At 38.2% G+C, this 24,648-nt stretch overlaps 1 protein-coding gene across 3 annotated transcripts in view; it reads left to right on the top strand.

Moving 5' to 3' along the window:
* ARHGAP10 (Rho GTPase activating protein 10) overlaps nucleotides 1-24,388 on the top strand; it is a 128,481-nt gene extending 104,093 nt beyond the window's left edge. For all 3 annotated transcript variants that reach the window (XM_420436.7, XM_046940592.1, XM_046940593.1), the window contains 4 exons: nucleotides 6,511-6,673; nucleotides 14,337-14,468; nucleotides 15,228-15,319; nucleotides 23,604-24,388. In XM_420436.7, the coding sequence (XP_420436.1) occupies nucleotides 6,511-6,673; nucleotides 14,337-14,468; nucleotides 15,228-15,319; nucleotides 23,604-23,692 (476 nt within the window). In that variant the 3' untranslated portion in view covers nucleotides 23,693-24,388. The remainder of the gene's footprint in view (nucleotides 1-6,510; nucleotides 6,674-14,336; nucleotides 14,469-15,227; nucleotides 15,320-23,603) is intronic.
* The last annotated feature ends 260 nt before the right edge of the window (nucleotides 24,389-24,648 follow it).

Consider the following 24,648-nt stretch of genomic DNA (forward strand, 5'->3'; position numbering starts at 1 on the left):
TCTAGCACGTGGAACTAAATTCTTACTTGATAGAGAGTATTTATGATACTCCTTTCTATCCCTAATTTATGAGGCTCCTATTAAATGAAAACAGAATATATATCCTCAAATTAACATAAGAGCAAAGCTACTGTATTATTCTGGGAAGTTAGCTGTTTATGGTGAGTGTCTGTTTGTTATCTCCTAGCTAGATGCAGCTGTGATGCTCACGGGGAGAATGGGTGGCTGCACAGCAATGCAGCTGCTGCTTCCCTGTCTTGTGATGCATAAAATATCAGAGCTGAAGGCTGTAATAGGGATTTTGCAGCATCTTTAATTTACTTTTGTCAATTCTTCCCATTTCATCACCTGTGATTAAATCTATGTGACTTTATCAAAATGGAATAAGTCATGCCACAATTTGTGCATCTGATAAGCATTTACAGCATACACAGTTCTTAGAGCAGAACAGAACTGTTCTCTCTGTGTATCTCTATGTATCTTCTCTCTATATTCTCTCTATATGTTCTCTCTATGTACCTTCTCTATATCTTAATAGAAACTGTGGTAAATTCCCCCTCTATTTCAGAAATGTTTAGTTTCATAAACTGCTTTCTTTCTCTGGCTGCCTTTAAGCTACAGACATTGGTTGTAATGTTGATGTTAAAGATTAGTCTTTCTTTTAATAGTAAAGTATGTAATTCTTCAGTTTACTTAGGCTAAGATTGGAAGAAAACTGTCACTCAAACAAGTAATTGGTAGCGTTAGCTCTTTTTTTTTTTTTGGTAGTTTTTATTACATGCTTTTTCTTATTTAGAATTCTTGGAACAAAGTAAGGATCTGATTTTTGACACTGCCAAAGTATTTCAGTTTCCCTTAACTTTAGATGCCAACAAAAAATATATTCTTAGACTAGCCAGATGGAAAAAGTCAAAAGAAGGCAACTGGGAGGTATGTCATATTCAGTTAGGTGGAAGATGAGTTCACATTTTTGATATGGAGGGTCTGAGAGCTTGTATTATCTGAGCCTTATCCACACAAAAAGGAAAAGGAATTAATTGTTATGTACCTATTGGAAAGAAGCTGAATAGGGTAAGTCTTAGTCCATATAAGAATTTTCTTATCTTATGCAGATTTTTCATCGTGAAAAAGGGTGACACACAGTAAGGCTGTTTGGGTTAGAAACTCAGTGGTAAGTAGTACCAGTTAAACACAACCAGTTAGTGGTAAAGACCAACATAAAAATATTGTATTTTCTAGATAGCACCAGCCTTAATTAAGAGCAGTCATAAAGACAAAGCACAGGTATATGCTGCAGAGGCACAGTGAAAGCTCTAAAGTTGGATGAGTGTTGTGATTAGAACAGTAAGACAATTAGATAATTGTTTAGATGACAGTTTAAAAGGATCTGAGCAGTCAAAAGAATTTACATGATATGCAAAAAGTGGTGGGATTGTGAAACAGGTTTTAACTCTGCTGAGAATACAGTTGGATCCTGTGCCTGTTTGCATAGGATGAGGAGCTTGTAGGTGCAGTTTGGTGACAACTCAAGAGATGGCCAAGCTGAGGGCTGAAGGAAGTCAGAGGCTTCCCACAAGTGTACAGAAGGTGAAGGGTTGATGGCTGGAGTAATGACAAAAATTTGAAGTATCACACAGGCTATTGATTTTGTACTGAGAATCCTAATGTCCTTGTCTGGCATCTGTAATCTGGTCTGGCACTCTTTGGTACCTGAAGATAAAGGTCTTAACAGGAGAGAAAAGAGAGGGGAATTGAAATTTCTGGGGAGAAAAGGCACTAAATACAACAAAATGTATGTTCAAATAACGATGTAAATAAGCTTTAAAAAGAAATCCTGTCTTTGCTGTTTTATGATGTAAGAACTCAATAGAATTCAAGTGTTAGAAAAGAAAAATGGGAAATTTCAAGTTCTCCTTTTCGAAAGGACCTGTCAGTCTGATGTGGCAGTCAATCTTTTAATAGAAATTGGAAATCTGACAGTGCTGCTCCTTGTAGAACAAAGTTGGAGGTAAAGAAGATTCAGAGGAGAGAAACAGTAAAAAATATTAGACTATCAATATTAGGGAGCCCATGAATTCTGAAATAAAGTAAATCCATAGACCTGATTCAATTCCAGCAGTGTATTTTAAAACACTCTGTACAAAACAGCTATGGCAAGACTTTAAGGATATTTTTAAATCTCCAGCTAAGTAGGATCTTTAGTGTCTCCACAAAGCAGCATACAGTAAAAGAGTAGAAGAAAAAGGAAGGAGGAAATACCAATGTACATTACAAGTTTTGAAGAATTGTTAAAGAAAACTAAGAAAATCAGTGTGGAATTTATAATCCATTTATAAGCAGGATCAAGCAAAAATCTTCACAAATTGCCTGTTGCAAAGCAAATATTTTGAATTGTGTTAAACCATCTTACTTGTCCTAAAAAAATAAATAAATAAAATAAAAAATTGTTGTATAGTAATTGGGTTGTATGGTTTGTCAACGTGAGCTTTTAAAACATGGGGTGGCTTAGGTTGGAAGAGACCTTAAAGGTCATCTGTTTTCCAACATCTTCTAACATGCGGAAGAAGTTCAAGGAAACAGAAAGAATGCTAACTTAGTAGCAATATTTAGAATGGTAAATAGAGATCCTGCATACTACATTTACACGTAATTACAATAATGACAATGGTGGCTACTTTGGAATTGTTGCCATGTGCTACACTGCCCTTGTTCAGACAAAATGAAGTTGACTGCATTGAAGAAATAAATTTGCAGATCTTAGAAGGAAGGTGTAATCCACAGCTGCAGAATGGGGAATTCTCTCCTGAAAAAAGTGACAGTCCTGAATCTCTTAGTCACAACAGGCAATCAACTAATTATAAACTACTAATACAATCCTGTGGCAAAAAAAAAAAAAAAAAATCAGACAAAAATCAGACATCACATGTATGAACATGTATGAACTTTTCAGGAATGACAAGTGATGGAATTTAATGTTCATTGTGACACCTGTGGGATGACAAGAAAACATATGGAATTCTGATCTGGTGTACACTCTTCAGAAAGATCTCTGGAGTATCGGAATAGGTTCACAAAGCAGGTGCTTGACCCTCGAACTGCAAAATCCCTTCAGTAAGAAATTTAGTTAAACTTGAAAAGATGATTGTTTAAATACCTTCATAAAGAACAAAAATCTGATGTGAGTGAGACTAATAATCGTGTCATGTGTAACGTGGGTCACACTTAGAAATTAAAGCCTAACAAATGGAAAGTACATGCATTAATAGGTGAGCGTTCCCTCGGGCCTTGTCACAGTCACCAGAGGGCAGAGCTCAGTGCTGCCCCTCTGCTCCCTGTGAGGAGCTGCAGCCGCCATGAGGCCTCCCCTCAGCTCCTCTGCTCTGGGCTGATCAAACCAAGGTACCTCAGCTGCTCCTCATACATCTTGCCGCGTGGACCCTGCACCATCTTAGTAGGCCTCCTCTGGACACTAATAGTTTTATGTCCTCTTTATGTTGTGGTGCCCAAAACTACACACAGTGCTCGAGGTGAAGCGACAACAGCACAGAGCCAAGTAGGACACTGTGCTTCATGCCCATTTTTGTACTACTGAAATAAAAAGCAGTGATGCTATGAAGACTTAATGTTTGTGCATATATTGGTTTTAATCATTAAAGCACTCTAGATGATTGTTAGTTTTTGCAGTTATACAGGCTAGCTTTTTAATGAATGAAGTTATTGTTTTACTTTTCTGATGTAAAAAGCAGTTATCTGCTTTTGTAATTTAAAGTATCTTTTAACATGTTTTTAGAAGTTTTTTGCTTAATCACACTGAATTGAGGTTTTCTGTTTAAGTACCTTTCATTTTTTTGTTTCTTCAAAATAAGTTCTTATTCTTGAGAATGCAGTGCAGTGTTGACCGTGCCAAAATGCTGGCTCAGGAATGCAAAGAAAGGGAAAAGTAAGTTTGAAGAAAGATGTAACATTTAGTTTTATTTATGATTAGGTCAAATGCAATTGCTTGCATATTTCAGTGTTTTAATGTAGAAACTACTGTGGGCAGGGACTGAAGCATTTAGTATGTCTTGCTTTCCTTGTGTGCTCTGAGAAATGATTCAACAGAAAAACCTCCCTTTTCTGTGGGGGATGATGACTTGGTCATACACTAATGAAGAATAGGTTAGTACTCGTGTTTTAGTGAAATTAAGTGGATAGTCTAGGTAAAAATGGCTGTATGATATGATGCTTGTAGTTTTGTAGTTTGCCTTGCATTAATACTAATTTTTTGAAAATAAATTTTGATGAGGTAAAATGTCTTAAATCTATTCAGTTTAAGGGAATTTAGTTTCTTAATCAAGTAAAACTGCAGTATTAGTGTCTAGTCTGTCAGCTGTTTATCACTGTGTCGTGCACATCTGCAAATGAGATGTAATGGATTAGTTTTTACTTTTGAGGCCTGCCGCTCTCATGTCACATCATGCTGCACATGGGCCTGCTCACAGAGGGATGGGGCAACAAAGCGGGAGTGACTCATTTGCTGAGGTTAACTTCTCCTCCTCTTATTGTACTTTGTTTCAGCAGGCTAATTTAGAGCCTTAAATTAGCAGCTACTTTAAGGATAAATTTTAGATAATCACTTATATCATTTGAGTGTTTTTAGTCGCATCTCATTTGACTCTCTAGGGAAGTTGTTCTCAGAGAGTTAAGAGAGGGGATGCAGATGAGGTGGCTGGGGAAACAGCTGAGCATTTGCTAGCTTTCTGTATTTTATGCAGAAAGGATCAGGCTGGTTGAGGCAGTAATGAAACTGTAAGGGTGATTTTATTCAGGGAAAGTAGCCCCTGGTCAAAATCAGTGTGCTCTGGCAGGTGGCAGGCCAGGAGGTGAGAAGAGACAGGGAAGGTGTACAGCACCCTCCAACTCCTGAAGAGGAGCTGAAGGAGTGGACAGAAATGTGAAATGATGGCACCCCAAGGGTTGTGCTCAAGATCACTGCACACACACAGGCTTTTGCTTCCCTCCCTGTGGAAGCGCTCAGGGCCAGGCTGGATCAGGCTTAGAGCAACCTGGTCTAGAGACAGGTGTCCCTGCCTATAACAGGGGGGTTGGAACTAGATGATCTGAATTATCCCTTCCAACCCAAACCTTTCTGTGATTCTATGATTCTTTGATTGCAATAGTGCTGCTCAGCCTGAGGGAGTTGAATTGAACTTAGTTGTTCTCTGTGCAGAGAACATAAAGAATTAGAAAATAACATTACATAGGACTAAGTCTTATATAGTGCTGCTTACATACAGATTTTCAGACTGGTGTAATACTTCAACAGCTTTTGATCCAGTAACTGTAGGGGCATGTTAGGCTTTGGTCGTTCATTTTTTCTCCAATTGTTCTGGTCCTGAAGAAGCAGAACTTTTTTCTGTGGTTATGAGATCACTAGTATAGAATTCATTCTGGAAGGACATGTGTGATATTATTTATCAGTGCTATGTCACATGTTTAAGTGGGAGCAGAAAGTGGAGGAGGGAAGGAAAGGATGCAGGGAGCCATGTAAAGGATGGCTGGAAACGACCCTTATTACTGTTAAGTATTAATATTCTGAAAACAGCTTCAGGCCCTGTTTGAGACTGTGGGCTCAGCTGTGCTGGACAGTGTAATGTTTGCAATTGTCCTAATTTCCTAACACTCCTCTAGAACTTATAAAATGTTCAGTAGATGTTTAAATGCAAGAGTAAAAAGGAAAGGTGTTGGTGAATGTTAGCTTTTCAGTGAAAAGCGTGGCTGGATGTATCAGCATGGTCTTCAGTGAGTATTGCAGCTTTTCCTTACTGCTGGTGAGATAGGAGTGATGTTCTTTTAACCTTTTCCTAAGCAGTCATTTCTGAATGTTGCCTCTTGAGTGATGTTGTAAAAATAACTTGTATAAACAAATAGTAGCCCAAAATATGAGCTCTCTTAAAAGTGACCCCCCTAAAAAGGAATAATGAAAGTAACATTCTTAGGTATCATGTGTTAGTTAATGGCCTGCTGTTAGAGATCTTCTGCTTACGCTGTTCTTTCTAAATTTCGTTGTTCCATATTTTATAAGGTTGTGCTTGTTGTACTTGAGAGCAATCATTTACTCAAATGTATATTAAATTATATTTAGAGACTATGTTTTTTAGAGAGATCTACAGATATGTAGATTATAAAATAAAATTATTTTATTTAATGTGATACGTTTGTCTAAAAAGCAACCGGACCTCTCCTTCCCCCCCCAGATCTATAATTTCATCCACAGAAAATACATGGTATAAAGGAGACTGGGAATACCTTGTTTTGAGAAGATAGTGTTGTGATAATGATGGGGGAAATTGTGCTACAGTAACTTGGGGGAGATGCTGGTGAATTGCATGTCCTCCAAAATATTCTGTGAAAAGAGGATGCTAAGATTTTTCCTTGTATGTATTTCAGGATGCGGTGACCAAGGCAGTTTCTTTGGCTCTTTTTAGTATCATTCTGATTCATGGTATTTTTTTATTTTTTATTTTCTAGCTGACAGTCACAGCTCTCCAAAAGAAGACACTCCAAGTGGTAGCATGGATTCTCTTTCTTCCCAGTCTCCCACTCCTGTGTTGTCCAGTAGCCCTCCTGGGCTACTGGATAGAAATCACCTTATTATGGACAGCGGAGATCTTGCAGACTGGACAACAAATCTGTAAGTATACTGAATACTGGATAATGGTTTTCCACTAGTACAATCATGCATATGAAACACATTTCTCTTTGGTTTGGTAGAAAGTAAATCACTTTTTAAATTGCATGTAGTTTTGGTTTTCTTCTATTATAAAACGGTATATGCTTGCACATTGTGGTGCAGCTTAAAGGCTGCCTGACTGTGGCAGTTTTTTTCTTTCTGAAATCTAGTGCATTTCACTATAACCCATTATAAAATTTTAAATGATTTTTATTTAGGCAATAAAAATGTAAGCTATTCTTTATATGATGTATTACCCTAGTTTTATGTCAGGACAGTGTTAAGCTACACTTAAATGCAAGGCTATTAAGATTTAAGACCAAATTTTGGTTTTGGATAAAGGCACTTAAATGCACTTTAATGAGTGTTGTTGTCTATGAATATTATCGTTGTTAATCCCATGTTGCTAACAAGTTAACTGCCTGCTTTACATCTAAAGTGCAGTATATCTCTTTCAGTGGACTCTGTACATGTACAGTTTTGAGTGTGTCTTTGGTTCAGCAAAAATGGATATTACGGTTTTAGTACTATCTCTGTAATACATACTCAGGTGATACACAGAGCTAAACATGCCTTTTTTTAAATTAGAAGTTGAACTTGAATTCCGTTTGGCTATTTATACAGAGTTTAACATATCAATACAGTTTTCTAGCCTTAGAGCCGAGAAGATGGAAGAAACAAGTCTGGAGAAAAGATTTGTTACAGATATTTTCCATAATGGCATTCTGTGTAGCCTGTTCTGCAGATGAAGCAAGAGTGTAAAATATATGTGTAGATGTACATAACACATGAGAATACGTGGACAGCCATACATTGGGTTTATATTTCCACATGTAGAAACAAATAATTAACTCCTTATTAGGGTACTTATTAGTTATAACATTCTTTTCTCATACAAATTGAAAGATGTTCAGGTACTTATAGATACTTTGCATATGCATTGTTTATTCAGAGTACTGAAACACACATTTCCTTCTCCTCTTGTACAGTCCAGTAGTAACATGTAAGATTGACAGTAAGCTGTATTTGATGAAATGCGATGCATATGTGGAAAATGAGTGCTGTGGGTGACATATAACTGGTATGGATACGAAAGCAGGCATAGCTGAACAGGGAACATATGCTTATGAGAGCACTGATAATATCACAGAATAAAAGAAGGAAGCGTTGGCTCAATACAAGGATTCAGGTTCTTGAGATGTTGATGGAACTTAGTGTTTTTTGCCCATTTATTTTCATGGAAAATTATACTGTACTTCTGTTTTGGAAACTTTGTTTCACAGCTTGAAGGTTTTTTTTTTTTTTTTTGGAAACAGTTCTGTTTGGAAGGAAGGAAAAGTAACTTGTTACATGCATCTAGATGATTTGTCAAAAGGAGTTTCTTCCACTAACCTGTAAGAGAAATTTGCTTAAAACCTACTTCAGTGACAAGCCTGGACCGTGACAGAGTAGACAGTGTGCGGTACATTCTTTCATTCTTTTGCTTTCTCACACTGAGTTGGGCTTATCTTCCCCTTTTAGTTCCTATGACACAGAGGGCCTTGCCTTAACAAAAGAACCAAATAAAACCAAAACAACTCCACTGTTTTAATGGCAGAGATAGATATCAGAATGGTAAATATTCTTCGTGGACTTTGACAGTCAGTTTGTATCGTAGGGTCCTGTGGACAGGCAAAGGCAGTGGTTGAGTTGGCATGGTATAGCTGTGGTAGCTCTCACAGGTCCACAAAAGGAGGCTGTTCGTTGGCTGCTGAATGCTGTGGTTATACTTAGGATATTCTCATAAATTGTACTATTCCAGAATTAGGTGGAGAACAGTCCATCTCTTTCTGTTTTAGCAGGATTTCAAAATGTTTAGCATTTTGTGCCAAATTGGAACAAAAGCAATTCTCAAAGTCTCAGTGTCCTCTAAAATGGTATTACAGATCTTCATTGAGTTACAGTAAATACCATTACTGAACCTAAGGAAGATGGAAATATAAGAAGACCTGTTTTCTGAAGTTTCTAGTGATGTTTATAACACATGGGTGTTACTTGTAAGAGATCAGTCGCTGTGGAGTTATGTAGTCAACAAGGTGATGGTGACTTTGCAGTAGAAAAGTTGGGTGCTCTGTTTCCTGGGGGAGGAATGTTGAACTGTGGGTCAAGACATGTCAGATATTCAAAGGTTCGTGTATATCAGTAACTTATTCTAAATAGTAACACATGATTTGTGGTATTTCTTTTCAAGGAAAGAGATTTTTTTTGTTCCACTGAATGTTTTTTTTTTTTTTTTTAATGCATGCACTTTTCTTGTCCCATCTTTAAAAATGAAAGCAGCTACAGCTTCTGGCATGGTGAAAGCAGCAGCAAATGAAAGTGAATACATCCTCCACCTCTTGGCTTTTGTGTAAATACAGTGATAGGTGCTATGTTGTGCCTTAAGTTTAACAATTAGGTGATGTATTGTAACCTTTTATTTCCTCAATGCAGAATAGATACATTTTGTGAGTTATGCATGGTATTATTCTGACCTGGATATAAACAAAAAAACTCTAACAAAGCAAACCACCAAACACCTTTTATCCATAGCCATCAGTTTTCCCCACATTGTTGTCTACTCTACAAATGCTAATTATCTGGGGGAGTTTAAACCTGAAAATCCACCTTTCACTCCTTCTTTCAGAGTTGCCTCAATTCCTGGCTGATCAGAGGATGAGTTACAGCTCATTTCTCTTGGCGAGTTTGTTTTCTTCCTTTTCCTTCCTTCCTAGTAGTGTTTTTTCTGTTTTCTTTTTCTGGTGGCTGCTGCAGATTGCCGCTCCCTGCAGACTGCTGCAGCAGGCGGTGATCAGGAAGTCAGTTGACAGTGTTGGTAGGGAAAGATATTCGTATATAGATGTCACAAGAGGCACCAGAGATCTACTGACAATGGGTGAGGAGAAGACATAGACTGTTAAGGAGGAGCGCTGAATACAGAAAAACACTGTGATGGAAATCCAGGAAATAAAGTGAGCTAACATGCAAAATAGCTTTTTGGTCTTCCGAATTTGTGTAAGGCTTGGGCATGCCCTGCTTTCATCTATTCCTTCCGCTTTCTACATCTCCTGTGATTCTTCTGACTCTTCTGACAGTCTGGACCTGTACAAGTTTGTGTGCTCATATCGATGCCGATTCATTTTCTGAGGTGCTGCTTTGACACAAGTTTCCTTCCCTACAACTGGAGAGCCTGCATCCTCTAATCCTAGGAGTGGAGCTCATAAAGCAGCTACTTCCTAATAGCTTAGAAGGAGGGAAGATTGTGACTAATATTGGTCTTCAGAATATTGACTTGCCTTAATTCAGAAACTCAGTGTAACTACAGTAATTCCAGTGGCAGAAGAAGTAATCCAGTCTTTTTCCTTATTTATTTATTGTGTTATAACCCTGACATTATTATCTTGATATTTTAATATTGTTACGAAGCTCAGTGGTGTGCTATGGACATCATTGAAGTCTATAATGTCCACGGAGGCTTTCAGAATGGTGATGAGAGCTGTGCTCTGCAGCATCTTCAGTGCTTTCAGGGCCTATGTGACCAAGAAAGAAGCTGATCTGTTCATTCCTTGTGAAATCTCAGGCTTCCTCAAATTCCCAGTGAGAAACTGATGTTGCAAGAACCATTGGATAGAAGGAGAGGGCAGAAAAAGTGGTGTTCTGAACATAACAGTAGCATTGGAGATAGTTACTCATTTTGTTTCACTGCTGAATGAATTCCCATCAGCCTTGTTATATCTACACCTGTAGACTGCATCTCCGGTCTCCTTCAGATTGAAATAGTTTATTTTCATATTTTCTGGCAGTGGTGTACCTCTGCAGTTTAGATGGATGATGGGTGACTTCAGTTTTGGTGTCTTGAAAACTTTCAATGTCTGATGTAATCATCTCTTTTTAGTAAGGAAAGATGCTTAAACAGCTGTAGAAGCCACAATCCAGGTATGCAGCAGTGCTTCTCACTCTTTGTGCTTATTTTGCAGTTTGGTCTTGGTTCAGCTGCCACCTCTTCAGTGACTCAGCAGTTTGAGGGCAGATTTAAGTGAAGCAGGCACTTCTTTTTGTATTCCTTTGTTATGCAAGCAGAGCAGTAGCCCTCGTTTTGCAGCTCCATTGAAACAGTCAAAATATAACTTCATCATGTGGGTCTTACAAAATAGGTTTTGCCATCTCCCTGTCTCCCAGTGACAGCTCAGTTGGACAGCAGCTCTGCTGGGTGAGTGCCAGGTGAGCAGTACATGTGCTCGGAGCAGGGAGGGACATGGAGGCAACCATTATGAGCTGAAGTCTCTTTTGTTTTTCCCCCTTCTTTTTTTCTTTTATTTGCGTGATTCCAGGAAACACAGCCCCCACATTTATTTCCTAAAAGGAATAGCAGTCTGCTATAAGTGTACATATGTACATACTTAAGTTTTGCTTGGTCTGAATTATCATTTAAAATTGCTGCAGCCTGGGACAGCTGCTACAGAGACATAAACTTCTGATTTACCAGACTGGCGTGAGATACCATTTCACTAATACATTGGCTGCTTCACTGAGACTTCACAATCCAACTTTAACAAAGCATCTATTTCAGTGTTGGCTGATGTGCTCTGTATAAATGAGGGATCTGGAATGTTGAGTGTGAATTACATACTTTATATTTGGGGGTGGAGTTTTCAGAGCGGACACGGATCAGGAAATTCTGTCCTTTTGTTTTGTCTCCAGCTTTGCTGCCACGATACACAATTTCTAGAATTCCATCCATATATTTTTCTGCTCCTGGCTCTCACCAAGGCATAGAGTTTTAACATGCAGTAAGATTGTTGTCTGATGATGGAGAGTATTGAATTGCATATTGAATCAGAAACAGCTGATACCTTTTGATATACTGTGTCATCTTATAATGAAACCTTTTAAGAACACTTCCATTGAGTTTATGTCAGCCAGACACTGTGATATCACAGCTGTGGGGCTGCCAAGCCTTTCTATGAAACAACCCCCTTTTTCTTAAGAGTTGCAGTGCAGATTCTTTTCACAGAGTATCTTCCTCGCTCTCAAGATAAGAGGCTGCTCTTTAGCGGTGTTACCTTAGGAACCAGCCAGATAAACATCCAATAAAATCTTGTTTTCAGGAGTTTGTTTCTGAATATCAGTACAAAATCTCTAGCTTGTTTTCAGTAAGACCATTTTCTCGCTCCTTCCTTCTCCCACCTTTTTTCTCAGAGTGAGATGGTTATGTCAGGGCTTTTTTTCTTTCCCCACAAGAAATGCATTGCTTTCATTTTAGCCCTTGGAAGAGTAGATTTCTTCAACGTACCTTCTCAAAGTTGAGATGCTGTATGATAAGTACTTTCTAATTTAGCATTATCTTGATAAACAAGGCTCGCAAACCTTCATGGCAAGGTAGCTTTGCTATCTCAAGAATCTTTTGAAGGAAAAAAGAAGTTGTTCTGTGTGTTGCTTGCACAGCACAACATAGGAAGAGATTTTTCCTGTTGATCTTGTGCTTTAATAGTAAAATTAAGGGATTCCTGAGATAGCCAAGTATAGTAAATAATAATTAAAAAATTCTTTTCTTTTTTTTTCTTTTCTTTTTTTTTCTTTTTGCATGCTGGATCCTAGACAACGATCTGTTGATCTGTAACCGTGAGCTGAAAGTGACAGGCAAATTGAGGAGTAGTACTGCAGTGCTTTAGGTACAGCTGAAATGTATTAAGTGAATTCATCAAAAAGGGAGGAGGGAACAGAACAGGGCTCCACATACCTGCACTTCTGGAGGGCTTTTCCTCTGTTGGAGTTGCTCAGAATTTGTAGAAAATCTGTTCATCTTTACATTTTATCTAATGCTACCTGATAAAGGACAGTGTAGTCTTACTAGTTGATAGGTTACTGTTCTTGTTGAATCTGTATTACATGAGAAATAAATGTGCCGTGAGAGGGACTGAACGCATGACTTCATCCTTCTTTGCACACCTACTCTGTTGTTGATATTGTCAGCTTATTTATTTATTAAACTCCTGTCAAGTCTCAAAGAGAAACCAGCTACAATATTCTGAGTATTCTAATGAATGACTGCTCCTTTCCTGAGTCAGAGGGTTTGTTCTGAGTATCATTTTGAAATCATTAATCTTGTGTCTTAAATACAAGCAGTGTGTGTTGTCCCAGAGCTGATTGTGCAAGTTGCACAGATAAATAAGATGCATATTTCAAAGAAATATCTAATGAAAGTTAGCTTTTGGCACTCACTTGTTGGGAGTCAAACAATGCCAAATCTTGAGATATGCAGTAGAAAAGACTACATGGCAGAAAGATATTCTTCACTTGGGATTAGTTTGAACAAGCAACTCTTTCATATTCTTCTGGCTGTATACTTGGAATGTTACTTTTCTCTTTTCTGTAATTTACAGGCTTAAGAAATGAGCCTTACCCGGTCTTAATTTTGGAGTTGATTGAGGTCAATAATTAAAAGCCAAAGGGAAATGATTTATCTTTGAATACCAGGATTGCTTTAAGTCTCATAGTTCAGTTATTCAAGTATGATAACCTACTGTTAAACAATTTTTTTATCCTCGCTATTTGAAACAAATAATGCAAATGCCAATATTCAGTTTTTGGTTTTTTATCTTCACATGGAGTCACGGCCAAAAATTAGGGGAACTTTTAAAACAACACATAAGAATGGTAAGAAGAGAACAAGTTCAAGTGGAAGTAAACCACAACATTATTAGGTGCTGGTCTTCAAAAGCATGTAATTACTGGAAATGTAAATTACCATGTAGTGGTAGATTCAGAAGTGGCTAAGCAGACTAGATGTCCTATTCCCAGAGCATGGAGTGATACGTTTCTGATCAGCACAGTCCAGCTTTTATTCAGTTTACTACATGCAATTTCTACCTTTATTTGGTAAATCTGATAGTTTTAAAAGGAGAACATGTTTTGATAAACTCTTCTCATTATGACGCCAGCACATTTAAGTTTCATTTTTATTAGTGGAATTAACTACAAAATACTGGTTTTGTACACTTAAAATTCCAGTTTTCATCCAAATGCAGTCTGACACAGATCCAAATTAAAAATTATTGTCTTGTTGAATAAAGAATGGGCCATCCACCATTTTATACACTCTTGAACAGTGTGCTATGAAGGCAGCCGCTGAAGCAGTATCTGCACAGTTATGCGAATGAGATCTCAATCCAGAGGCAGCATCGTGATCCCAGTGTTGTAATAGCTGTAGCCTTTTGAAATCTTCCCGTCATACATCATGCCTTAGTACAGTGCTGAGAAGATTTTTAAATAGATTCATCAAAACTTGCAAAGGAGAAGTGGCAGCTCAAATAATAACCTGCTATATGCAGTTTCATTGTATCTGTCTTTATTAGATAAGGAATGTGGAATTTTTTCTTGTTATTGGCTATGTCATATATCTTAGGTAATTCGTCCTGGCTTAGGATGTAGGGCCTGTAGGAGAAAAGCTTTCAATGAGGAAATGGCAGAAACAGGAAATCTGGAAAATCAGTTTGACACTTACTGGTTTTCAGTTTTGAGGATCTAACTAGTTAGTCTAGCTTTGAAGATTCAAACATTTTTGGTATTCATCTTGTTAATTCTGCCTTGAAAATATTTCCCTTAGTTCTGGTCAAAGCCGCTCGTCGATGGTTTCGTGGTTGAACACCCCATGCAGTAACCCAGTAGCTACCAACACTGCACCGTCTGCTTTCTCCTTCCCTAATCCTTCCACTGGAAGTGACAGAGCAGTGGAGAGGTATGATGTACTCTTTGACTTTTGTTGGTTATTTAATTGCTCCCTTTAGTCTGTATCTTTTTTAATGACTAATTCATGTCTTCTGCTGTAAATAAGTGGTTATCTCGTATCAAGAAATGGAACCTTTGCAATTTTTACAGAACAAAATGTCAGACACTTTGTATTATTTTCCCTTTAAACACCTTCCCCGTAGAAGGCACCTAGACTGAGCCAGGATTGTTATGAACGTCCTGAGAGCACCTCTAAAAGACTGCCTGAAGTTTTATAAACCTTACTGCATACAGGACAAAATAGCACTTTCATTGGTCTACCAATGTTGTATTGTAAAAAAAATAAAATGAATTCAGAAAAGTATTCTCTGCAGTGTTAGTGAAAAGCTGTATTACGATGTTCAGAAGGGAACATTTTGGAAGATGTAATGACTAGTCTATAAACAAGATAAGGTACGCTTTGCTTACTATTGATTTCACTGCTGATTATCACTTGGCAGTATTTTAGCAGTAGTTGAAAGCTGTGTTTAACTGTCATAGAAATAAGTGTGCACAAAACCAGGAGTATGATATTCAGAAATGCCAACAGTAAGCTGTGAAGTTTCAGCTTTGGCATTTGTGTGTATGAGTTAGAAGCCTGTAATGATGCATATGAGACTGCATTGAAAGTTTTAGCCATCTCCCAATGAGAATGGAGAGAGAATGGTTGAGAAAAGAGTGTTTTCTTTAGTAGTCAAAAGTAACTGCATCTCAGAATTTCATTTTTCAGCGTTGCCCACCGAAAAGCAAGAGCAGTTTATCCATGCGAAGCAGAACATAGCTCTGAATTATCATTTCAGACAGGAGCAATTTTTGAAGATGGTAAGTACTTATTGAGTGAATGTAAAGCAATGAAAAACAAACTGACAAAACTGTTCAAATGGCTTTGGATAAAAATACAAGCATAACTGCTATTCTGTCAACGTTGCTTGTGGCAGTCAGTGACGTAGAAGTTTCTGGTTCTAGAAACTGCGTTAGCATAAATGAAAGCAAGATGAAGTAATGCCTTTGCTTCAGGTGAGCAGATTCTTGTTGGTTTTAACATTTCAGCAGTGTTTAAGTTCTAGGTAAATCAGATTATCATTGTAGAGAAAGGAGAGTGTTTAGTCTTCTGATCAGGCTTAATGTGTATTTGTACACGTAGAAAGAGGCATATTCACAGGATGAAGGCCTGTGTTTATAAATTTCTATGGATCTAAATGTAGTATTGCATATGAACATCCAGAAAGCGATTCTGTGCTCAAGACTGTGCTGAAGCTCCTCAGTACGCTTCTATGGCTCTACTCTTCAGCATCTGTACAGGGGCTTTGAATTGACAAGAACGGCTTTAGTTCTAAAACCTTACGTCAGTAGCAATTGTAACACAAATTCTGAAAATACAGAAGAAGGTATCAGAGCTCAGTTTTTTCATACTGTTGCAGAAAGGGATGGTATGCAATGGGCCTGGACAAATTCAGCAAATCTTGTTACTTGAATGCAATTTAATAACAATACCTAAGTACAAATTAATTCATAGCAGGAACAGTATAAGACTGTTGTTTGTTACAAGGCCTTGATAAGTTGGATTCATTTTGAAAAACAAAAGACTTTCAGCCAAATCCTCATCCAAGTTTTGTGCAGACTGAGGGATTCAAAATGACTTGTGAATCAGGTTCTCAAGATCCTTGGTGAAATTGAGACCAGTACTTTATCCTTTCAGTCTGTCTAGTGGCAGGTGAGTAGTAAGGGGCACACTGGCTCCTAAAGAAACTGGAAACTGCAGTGATGCCTGTTTTTTCTTATCCACTGCTATCTTGCTACTAGGCCAGAAGACTGATAAGTACTTTCCAGAGGTAAAGTAGTATTTAATTCTGAATGACTAAATACACTTTGGATTTACACTGCCCAGTCATACAGATGCTACATGCGAGAATCTTTGTTTGGATATCCAACAAAGGAGAAGTATTCCAAATTACCTGTTTACATCCAACAAGAAAAAGTACAGTCTGAAACCGCTGGAAAAAATAACAACCTGCAAGTGTTAAAAGGCTCTCTAAGTGTGCCTTACATTTCCCAAAATGTACCCTGTTAACTCTGTTAGTACTGGATCAAAAGTACGTGTGGGAAAGTTGTTCACATAAAGCTGAAACAAATGGGGGGAGCTCAGCAGAATCTTTTTTCTCCTTTCTCCTTTTCTTTTTCTCAGCAGTCATAACAACAACAAAACAGCACAGACACAGACATCTACTTCCCCTTCTTTGTGAAGCCTAATTTAAAGCAGCAGATTGTAAGGAAATTGCTGTACTCTGTCTCCTCCCAAATAAATAAAGAGTAGGCCTAGTCCAAAATTCAGTTATATTTTTGTTGTTTTTTTGGTTTGTTTTTTTTCAGTGTAAGGTGGTTTGGGGTCCCACAAGGTTCTTCTCTCCTAGCACCCACTTTACAAAATCATACTTGGTGTTTCCTATTAGATAAGTGCCTTGCAGGCAATTCATGTCTGAATCAATTTAGATGGGAAATCTTTTAAAGATGGATTAGCTAAATGATTGCTCTTCTTAAAGTCTCTTACAGCAGTTATTTTAATTTAGTTTTTTTAAAACATGACTGATAGGGATCTTCCACAGATGTAAAATTTGTGTATGGGAAAAAATCTGATGCATGGAAGAAAAGATCTGGTGGATAAGAGACAGGCATTTCTAACACAGAGTACCACGGCTTGCACACCTGTCGTGTTGCCACTGGGGAAGTCAGCCTTGCAAAAATTAGTTTCTTCTGTATAATGTGTTTGTGTGACAGCAGTGTTGAGATTCTTTTCCTTTGTAAGGAGGTGACTAGATGCTATGGCAAAGCTACCATGCTTCTGGGGCATTACAGCCTCAGTAGTTTTTCAGCTAGACAGTTGGATTGTCCAAGAAGAACAAGTATGAATTTGATTCTTTGGCGGCACATGGAGAGTTGTTTCAACTATAGGAATATTTTTTCCATATCATCCTTTCAAATAAGTTTGGAAGGTTGGAAGCTTGGAAAAAGTTTTTGAAAATCTTTGCATTTTGAAAACCTAATTGTAGATCTTCAATGGAGAGAGCACATTTCCTTAAGTACATTTGTTTTGATTTATTCCACAGTATCTTGCTTATTTGGTAGATGTTGTTCTTCACCTCATAGTACTTTCAGCCTAGGGAAGGTTGTGGACTAGCCCCAAAAAGGAGAAGAGCATGCAAGTAATAAGACAGTAACTGGATATATTTAACAACTTAATGGCCGTTCCATAACAATTTGTAGTAGGTTATGTCAGAGGTAGGCTCTGGCAGTGCGGAAGGCTATTCTCACTCACAGTGCAGACCAGTCCTCATGTTTGAAATCAATGAAGTGTCTTCTCACAGGCCTTTTCTTTCTGCTTTAGGCACCCTTGTGCCTATGCTAGAGTCAAATTCCAGTGAATCAATTCAGGTTCTTCAGTTACTCAATTTAAATTCCCATATGCCCTAATAAAGCCCCCAAATGAAGAATTAAAGTAATAATACATCATTTCTGCAGCTCTACCAATAACCTTAACTATCAAAGTGACAACGCATCAATCAAGTTGACATACAGCTAGTATCAACCATTAAAGTAACTGTTAAATTAATGTCTACTAAAAAGTGCTGCTTCCATTAGTGAGGGTTTTATCCGTCTCTCCTTTCCCCACCCTGCCTGTCTCAGTTTCTAATCCTGTCTCTCTCATCTCTCACTGTTTGCATGCTGAGTTTTCTCCTTTGTCTTTGGTCTGTTCTTCTGCCTTGTTTCCTTCACTTTTTCACTTCCCTTCCCTTTCCTGTTCTTATTCTGCTTTGTCTCTCTTGGTCTGTAGATGCTGATTGCAGTAGTTCTCTCTTGTCTGTTATTATCCTGGATGAATCTTTCTGGCTGCTCTATCCTGAGACAGAATAATGGCATTTAGTGAGGTACAGTCTTGCACCTGTCATAGCTGCTAAATGTAATATTGGTGCAAGCAGGTAAAAAATTTAACCTTTACTGCTCTCTCCATTTCCTTTATCTAAATGGGGAAAAGGACAGGTTTCTCAGGCTGACAAAGTTAGATTTACTAATATTTTAAATTAAGCTTTACATCACCTGATAAGAGTATGTATAGAATCCGAGCATTTGCATATTCAGTTTTCATTATTGCATGCTCTCCCAAATCCTACAGTCTTTCTTAATAAAGTGCCACAGAATATAAATGTTAAGGCACCATCTGGTAAGTTAGAAAAGAAAAAGGAGACTTTTTTATTTAATTGAATTGTGCAAGAAAATGAATAATATAATCTGAACAATATCCACTGCTTTTTTTTTTATATATATATATATTTTTTCAATCTTCAATTCAATTTACCTTAGGCTGTGCCAATGTTTTTATTTCCCAGTTGCTACAGGCTGTATTATTGACAGCACATACCACTATAATTCAGGTGGTTAGAGGCAAAGCACGAAGATTTTGCAGTTGGATAAGGGCACGTATGGGAAGAAGCAGAGATGGTGAGAGACATACGCTGGCTGTATATGGGTATTTTTGGTCACAGCAGTCATTCCCAGTAATCATGAAAGGAATAATCAGACTGCCTGGCACTGAAATCTTGCCAGTCTTGCAGCCTTGTCTTTAATTTCTGCTTCTTAGAAGAGACTGCTTAGAAGTGAGTAAATGGGAATTTCACTAGAAGGAAGTGTTTGGGTAAGGTAAATGGTGTTTTCACAACAAAATTCCTTGTCAGTATTGCTAGCAGGTCTACAGTGAAGTTTCCCAAAAATTTGTCAAGGTAGCTCTCATCAAAGCTTTTTACAATTTTTATAATGATTTAGGGGAGAACTGAGGAAGTTCTTTATCACAGGAATTTTCCTTAGCAAAAGTGTGGTACCCATTGTCCCTACCAAGCACAGCAGGAACACAAAAAGCCATTCAAACAGCCATCCTCATCCCCCTCTACTTTTCCCAGTATAACTGAGTGCCACTCTCAGTTAATCTGCCTCGTTTCGCCTCCAGGGCACTCTCTTCCCTGTTATTCATGCTGAGGTTTCTGGTCTGTCTTTCTTTCTGGTATTGACAAATAAAGGATTTACATCAAAGAAAAGTACTAGCAAAATGCTATATTGCATTGTATGTGCAAGTAATTATTTTGTTGAGATAAAAATGAGAATAAAGTGACTTCTTTGTACTCCTTTCATCTGTGGCTTTCAAAGCATTCATGTACATTAACTATGTCAGTTTTACACCCAGAGAAACTGAGTGTACAGGCGGTGGGCAGATGTTCTCCTTTTCAGATCCCTCCATACCATTAGGGATAAGTTACCTCAAACTGCTGCTGAAAGTTGCAATCACAGCTTCACCAGCAAGAAGTACCAGATATGCACTCATAATTTCTGCTGACTTTGCTAGAAGTCTTAAAAAGCCACAGAAGGTAGCTTGACCTTAACTGGCATGACTTTGCTGCATACAGAATAGGGAAGACTTTATCTTGCCAACGGTGCTGTGGAAACAGTGAGCTCCAGAAAAAAGTGTTAATGGGAAGCTAAGAAGTGGAAGATGTTTAAATAGATGTGTTTGAACAGGTGTGTATTACCCCTTGGTGTGCGTGCAGGACTGTCATGGATGCTCAGCTGACAGGTGGGATGGGTTCAGCTCAGGACTAAGACCCCAAGTCTCAACGTCTGCACATAGGACATAGGGCTTAGAAGCACATCTTCGTGCTTTAATTTAATTTCCTGATGAAGAATTGGTCAACAGGACTGATTTCTGTGGAAGTGTGTTTTGGTGTTGCAGTGAGCTTTTTGTTGCCCACAAAATGTAGCTTTTGGTCCATCACTTATGCTTGGTAGAGTAGTCCATCAGAAGGGAGGCCCTCTTGTCAGACACCAGACATGTCAGATTTCCTCCCAAAACAGCTGGTTTCCACAAGGGTTTTGCCTGATTCAATCCTGCTGCAGCGAGTGGCACCTAGGCAGTGAAATAATACCACTGTGGTAATGAATCTTGGTCTCATAGTGCAGACCTCTGAAACTGTTGATTTCCTTAAAGAAGAATGATGTCTGCTCTAGGGGAGTATGTCACCATTTGGTGTCTGGGAAGGGATGCATTCTAATTTTTATGTATTTATAGTTAGATAGTCATAACATGGGCAATATTAAAGGTATTTCCTATGGAGAACAGAGAAAACTAAGAAAGAATGCTGCAACTGCCAAGCTAACCTTACTATGTTTCTTGATTCAATGAAATTGGAAAAGCTGTTACTTGGAGATCTCATTACAGATAGCAAATCTGTTGATTTTGTTCACCTGAGTTTGGGGGTAATTGCTGTGTAGCATTCACAGCCATATTGATGGTCAGAAATCCTCCTTGTGTACAGTTTGCCTTCACTAGAGTGAGACCGCTCAAATGGCCCTGCAGGAGGTGTTGGGGAGGCTGCCATCCCCTCTGGACTCTGAAGATTGCTGTTATTTCCACTGTCCTCAGAGTGGGAGGGCTTTTGATGGCTAGCTTTGATTGCACAGCTGCTATACCCTCATCAAATCTTGCTGTGCCATATGTAATTGTCAGTTCTGTGCTCCCTGTCTTTCACACTACAGGTGTTTTCCCCAGCCAGCATAAGACTTAGTCCTATAGGTCCAATAATGAGTTACAGTTTTATGGCCAAATGTGTAGTTTTTGCAGCATTATTTTTAAATGAGGCGGGCCTGAGAAAGTGCTAAGAATTGTGATGTCTGTTGGTTGAGAAGAAATGGCAGAAAGGAGACAATAAAGAGCATCTCTTCAACAGGCTGTTGAGCATAATCTTACTCAAGATGACAGTTGCCATCGCTGTTGAATACTAAGAATTCTTGATGTGTTGGGTTTTTTTCAAAGGTTTCTCATTAGAAATGGTGAGTTTAGGTGTAGTCTGAGTGGTGGTCCTTTCTTCAGTGCTCACAGAGTTTGTAAGAAAATTATACCAAGGAAACAGCGAGGCTCTGAGCTGTGAGTAAAGTGTGGTATTCAGTTCCCCAGGCGCAGAGCTCAGCCTTCTAGGTACCAATGGGATAGAATCATAGAATCACAGAATGGCTTGGGTTGGAAGGGATCTTAAAGATCATATAGTTCCAGCCCTGCTGTTCAGCCTGATGTGTTGTATCTGAACATTCTGCAGTGCTCAGAGTTCACTATTATATTATCAAACTTGTTCAGAGAACATTTCTTGTGAAATTTGCTGCTGTGTCAAGCCAAGGGATTCCATACTGTTTGACCATTTCCTCCTCTGGGTAAATTTTAAGAGTCCTGTCCAGTGTGATCACCTCAGACAAGGACTGCCCTTGTTTTTAACAGGCTTTTGGTTTATAGACACTGACATGCCAGTAATCACTGTCTTCTATGTCACATAAATTGACCCAAACGTATTTTGGGTTGAGCTCCAGAGGACAAGCAGAAATTTCTTACTCGCAGCTCTTCTGGTTGCTTTTCTTTCTTATCTGCCATTCTGAGGGAGTTTCATTCCCATAACACAGCTGTGCCCCACAGACATGGGGTACTTCAGGCAGACGCTGGGCTGCCCCTAGAGCTGGTGTGTTGGCTCACTGGGTGCAATGGCAGCTGTTGCAGCAGAGCTTCTGGAGGTGGGCTTGTGCTGGTTTCAGCATCACAGTTTTAAATGCGTGTGTACACTGTAATCATGGTTTAAAAATGACAAAGAAAGAGGAGGGCCTGTTAATTACTAATAGTAATGTAAGTTACTGTGAGTTTCCATGTGCGCGGAGATTCTAAAAGAGAATTTTCTGTGTTTTTTTCCTTTGGAATCTTTCTATTGCACACATTCATTTTAATTATGTGCCCATATTGGTTCTGAATATGGACTATCAGCATCATTTGGAAGCAGTTTGGTTTTCTAAATGCTGAAGTCTCTTGGAGAAAGAGCTGTTATTTAAGCCATGGTTTCTGAGCACAGCTTCTAGCCTGTCAGCATTAGGACAAAGAGGAAAAGGGTAGGGGAAATATTTAAGTGCTCATTCTGAGAACCTTACAGTGCTTTTTAAAATGAGGCTTAACTTTTATTTCCTTGATTTCAAGAAAGCTACCAGTATCACATTCCTCAATGTGTTAATGTGTTTTAAATGAAGCATTGTTACGGCCAGTAGCACATTTCAGCATTTGTCTGATGATTTCTTTAAATAATGTCCATCTTAAAAGCACTGTGAAGATAAATTAACATGGTAGAGAACATTGTAGGCCACTTGAAGTGTGGGATTTACAATTAAATAGGTAAGTAGATATGTGTACTTTCTTCTTCTAAGAAATTTGATAGGGGAATTTGGGCATTTTTTACTGTTTTCCAAATGAATGAGGCTTATGATTCTTTTATTAACTTATGTCAAATGTGGTTAAAAAATACATAGGAATCCGGAGTTCATTTATTCTGTTGATCACAGAATTACTTGGGGGCATTCAGAGTCTGAGCAGAACTTTTTCTTATTTTAGATCCATAGATACTCTTGCATTAACTTTAGTATCAGTAGTAGCAAATACTTAGGATGGTGATAAGGAATAAGGCCTACTTTCCAAGCTGTTCCTTTGTGTTTTGTGAATAGCATGATGCGTTTGCATTTCTGAGACATGTGAACTAGGGGCATGATTTAGATATTGTCCATTGGTCTCTTGTAGTAGAAGCTCTACTCCATGAACAGATGATAATTGGAATGAGATCTGACTGTTTTCTGTGGATCTGAGCTTCCAGGTTTATTGCCTCTGCCCAAGACAGGAGTTTGGTTATACTTTGCACTCAGCTACTGAAATTGTTTCCTACTATTTGACAGGAATTTTGACTTCTCACCGGAAAGCTTCTGAATTTTCTGTTTTAAGAACCTATCCTTTCTAAGTCCCATTAGCTAATTGTTCCCTTCATGTAATCTCCTGCACTCAAAAGCAGAAGATAGTTCAAGCACTTATATCATGCAACTATTTAATTAGCTATCCTCGTCATTCTCCCTAGTGAGATTGTCAGGTCAACCTGGTGGTTGCACGAGACTTGCATATTTTCATGGATACTTCGCACGGTGTCATGGAGCTAAACCTAAAAGGACTAATTTGAGCATAAAAAGACAATGTCATATTTTTTCTTTTCTTTTGCAGTGCAATTTTCCAGGGAACCAGGATGGCTAGAAGGCACACTAAATGGCAAGAGAGGACTGATTCCACAAAATTATGTTCAGTTTTTATAGCTTTATGCATTGAACGCCAAGAAGGTGTACATGGTATCCATGGATTTTTGTTATAGTCACTTCTCTCCACTTTCGTGACCATTTTTAATCAACGAAGAGCCTGATTATGGGTTGAAGATCCCAGTGTGTTTAAAGACATTAAATGTTGCCAAATACGAGCTAGAAATGAAAGATTCTTTAAGGTTTGGAATCGATGGAGACAGAACAGTTGAATGGCAAGAAGGTTTAATTTTTTAATAGTTTTTTCAATTGTAACAATATGGTTGTTTGCAAGGTAACTAGCATTTGGAGTCAAATCTTTGGTTGAGCTGTGGCTCAGCTCTCAGTTGAAGTTGATTTTTAAAAATTAGTGTCCAGAAGATTACACATCGATATCAACCACTTTTAACAGATTGTTATTCGAGTGTGGAAAGTACTGTTGGATAAAAAAGCTATCGTGCTGACACCTGAATTATATTTCAAAGTGGAATAGATGATGTGGAACAAATATATTGGTAAGTAAAATTATAGGTATCAAGACATGACATTTTTCAAATGTCTTCAAAGAATACGTTCATTTATGTTTTGTGTTTGTGACTTCATTTATTTTATTAAGGTAAGACACATGAACTTTTATCACAAGCTCCTATCTGCCATGGTTCCTTTGTTACTCAAAAATATCACTGTAAATGAAATAAAATGATGCTTGGTATTTGACCTTAGTCATTCCTTAGCTGGAGAATATTTGGTCTGGTTGTGTAAGTTATGACATTAAATAATTATTGGCAGCTTTATTCAGTCAGTCACAAAGAGGCTCTAAAACGGATGGGGAACTCAAAACAGGCAACTTGGCAAGCCCAAGCCAAAGGAAAAGAGAATCTCTGTGATTCTTGTATATCCTGGAAACATCGTTCATTTTATCTGCTGGCTGGCTCTTGAGCTTCCCTTTCTTCCTCTCCCGTAATTGTAGATTGTAA

Source organism: Gallus gallus, chromosome 4, assembly GCF_016699485.2.
Source record: "Gallus gallus isolate bGalGal1 chromosome 4, bGalGal1.mat.broiler.GRCg7b, whole genome shotgun sequence".
NCBI lineage: Eukaryota > Metazoa > Chordata > Aves > Galliformes > Phasianidae > Gallus > Gallus gallus.